Source organism: Parus major, chromosome 4A, assembly GCF_001522545.3.
Source record: "Parus major isolate Abel chromosome 4A, Parus_major1.1, whole genome shotgun sequence".
In the NCBI taxonomy this organism is placed as follows: domain Eukaryota; kingdom Metazoa; phylum Chordata; class Aves; order Passeriformes; family Paridae; genus Parus; species Parus major.
This window is the reverse complement of record NC_031772.1, coordinates 16,368,346-16,370,276: the sequence shown is the minus strand read 5'-3', so window position 1 is coordinate 16,370,276 and position 1,931 is coordinate 16,368,346. Positions and strand designations below refer to the sequence as shown.

The 1,931-nt window shown below is 60.7% G+C and overlaps 1 protein-coding gene across 1 annotated transcript in view; it reads left to right on the top strand.

Annotated features, from left to right (window-relative positions):
• The window catches only part of LOC107203700 (nuclear pore glycoprotein p62-like), a 2,599-nt gene extending 692 nt beyond the window's left edge, over positions 1-1,907 (top strand). The window contains exons 2-4 of the mRNA XM_015626011.3: positions 3-118; positions 955-1,340; positions 1,572-1,907. Of these exons, the coding sequence (XP_015481497.1) occupies positions 3-118; positions 955-1,340; positions 1,572-1,699 (630 nt within the window). The 3' untranslated portion in view covers positions 1,700-1,907. The remainder of the gene's footprint in view (positions 1-2; positions 119-954; positions 1,341-1,571) is intronic.
• Positions 1,908-1,931: the final 24 nt, after the last annotated feature.

Sequence of the window (1,931 nt, the reverse complement as noted above, 5' to 3'; positions counted from 1 at the left end):
AGCCCGCCGGGCTCTTCTCCTTCAGCAGGCCGGGCGCGGCCGTGCAGCCCTCCGGCTTCAGCTTCGGCTCGGCCGCCGCGACCCCCGCGGCCCCGGCAGCCGCCGCCTTCCCGCTGGGGTGAGAGCCGGGCCCGGGCGGGGCGCGGGCAGCGGCAGCGAGCGAGGGACGGAGGGAAGGAAGGAGCGGGGGCTGTCGGTGCTGGGCCAGGGCTCCGCCGGCCATTCTGCAGGGAACGAGCCTTGGCTCTTGGGCCCGGCACTTCCCAGCGCCCTGCAGCGATCGCCGCGTTGGGCAAGGGCTCAGCGAGCCCTGGGACCTGGCCTGGCTGGTGTTGTCATGGCGCAGCCCCTACACGTGGTGGGAAGCAGATGTTCCACGTTTCCGTCTGCAGCTGGGCTGGAAACGCGTGCACAAAGAAACGCTAAAGCTCCGCCGCCGAATAGAAAACCTCTTGTTCTCTCTGACCCGAATCTGGAGTGCTCGGAAGGTTTTCTCAGCACTTTGGCAGGGATTTGTCGTTAAGGAAAGGCTGCGAGTTCTCGAGTGGTTCTGCAGAGCTGCCGCTGTCAAAGCGTGCCAGATGGCAGCTGTGGGAAGGGAGCTCAAATGGGGACGAGCAGGAAAAAAGCAGCCTTGTGTAGAGAGAACAAAAAAGGCTGATTGTGAGCTGAGAGAAGGAGCAGCTTCACGTATGCTGCCATAAAATGTCCTGTGATGCCTGGCTGGCTGGCTGGAGGTAATGGAGGGAGAGTCAGTAGAAAGAGGAGGGATGGCAGGTGACAGCAGCTGGATGGAGTGTGTTGTCAGAATTGGGACACAATTGTGGCCTGGCTGGGTGTGCCTCTCTTTGAAAGGAGGTTTCTGCTGTCAGCAAATGGTCAGGGAGAAGACAAGCTGTGTACGTGAGTGGACGTGTGCCTCAAACAGATTGGCTTCTTTTCTTTTTTCCCTAGGGCAAACACCACAAAAGTGAACTTTGGAGCCAGCACTGCCACTTCAGCTCCTGGAATCACGGGGGGCTTTTCTTTTAGTGCCCCTGTTGCAACCAGCACACCCTCGAGTCAGGCAGCAGCCCCGTCCGGCTTTTCCTTTGGCTCTGCTGGCACCAGCAGCACCAGCACGGCTCCGTCTGGGACGACAGGAGGCTTCACCTTCTCCAGTGGCACCACGACTCAGGCGGGAACAGCCGGCTTCAGCATCGGCACCGCGGCTCCGCAGGCAACGTCCGCGGGGCTGACCTTTGGCACGGCCCCTGCGGCTGCTGCCACCACCAGCACGGCCACCCTGGGAGCGGCCACCCCGTCAGCAGCGCCCTTCAGCCTCGGGGGGCAGTCCACAGGTGGGGGAGCAGCCTGGGGAGGCAGCTGGGGGCTGGGGGCCTTTGGCATGGGGATATCTGAGGGTGGAGTGGAGCTCTGCAGCCTCTGGCTCCTGCTGGGGCACAGTGGAGCCAGGGGCTGGAGCCAGAGCTGTTTCTGATAGGCCTGTCCAGGGTCTGCAGTGGTGGGGAGCAATTGCTCTTCAGCCTGGAGGAAGAAAATCCATCTTTTCCTTTTGCTCCTGCTTCCAGGTCTAACCTTTGGGGCACCGCCTTCAACAGCAGCCACCAGCACAACCACGGCAACGCTGACCACAAGTACCAGCCAGGCACCCACCCTGTCCTTTGGAACCAAGCTTGGAGGTAGGAAGCTGTTCTAGAAAACAATTCCTCAAGGCTTTGGGAAATCCTCCTGGCAGCATTTGACTATTGGAAGTAGACAAATGCACTGGGGTGTGGGAAGGGGCCAGAAGCATTTGTTCCTGTGAGTTTGCCCTGGCAGGGGTGACCTGTGGCAGCTCCTAGAGCCACTGGTCAGTGTGTCCTGTGTTTCTGATTGTGTCCCACATGCCAGATTCTGTTCTGTGCTTGTTTGGGCAGCACAGTGGAAGG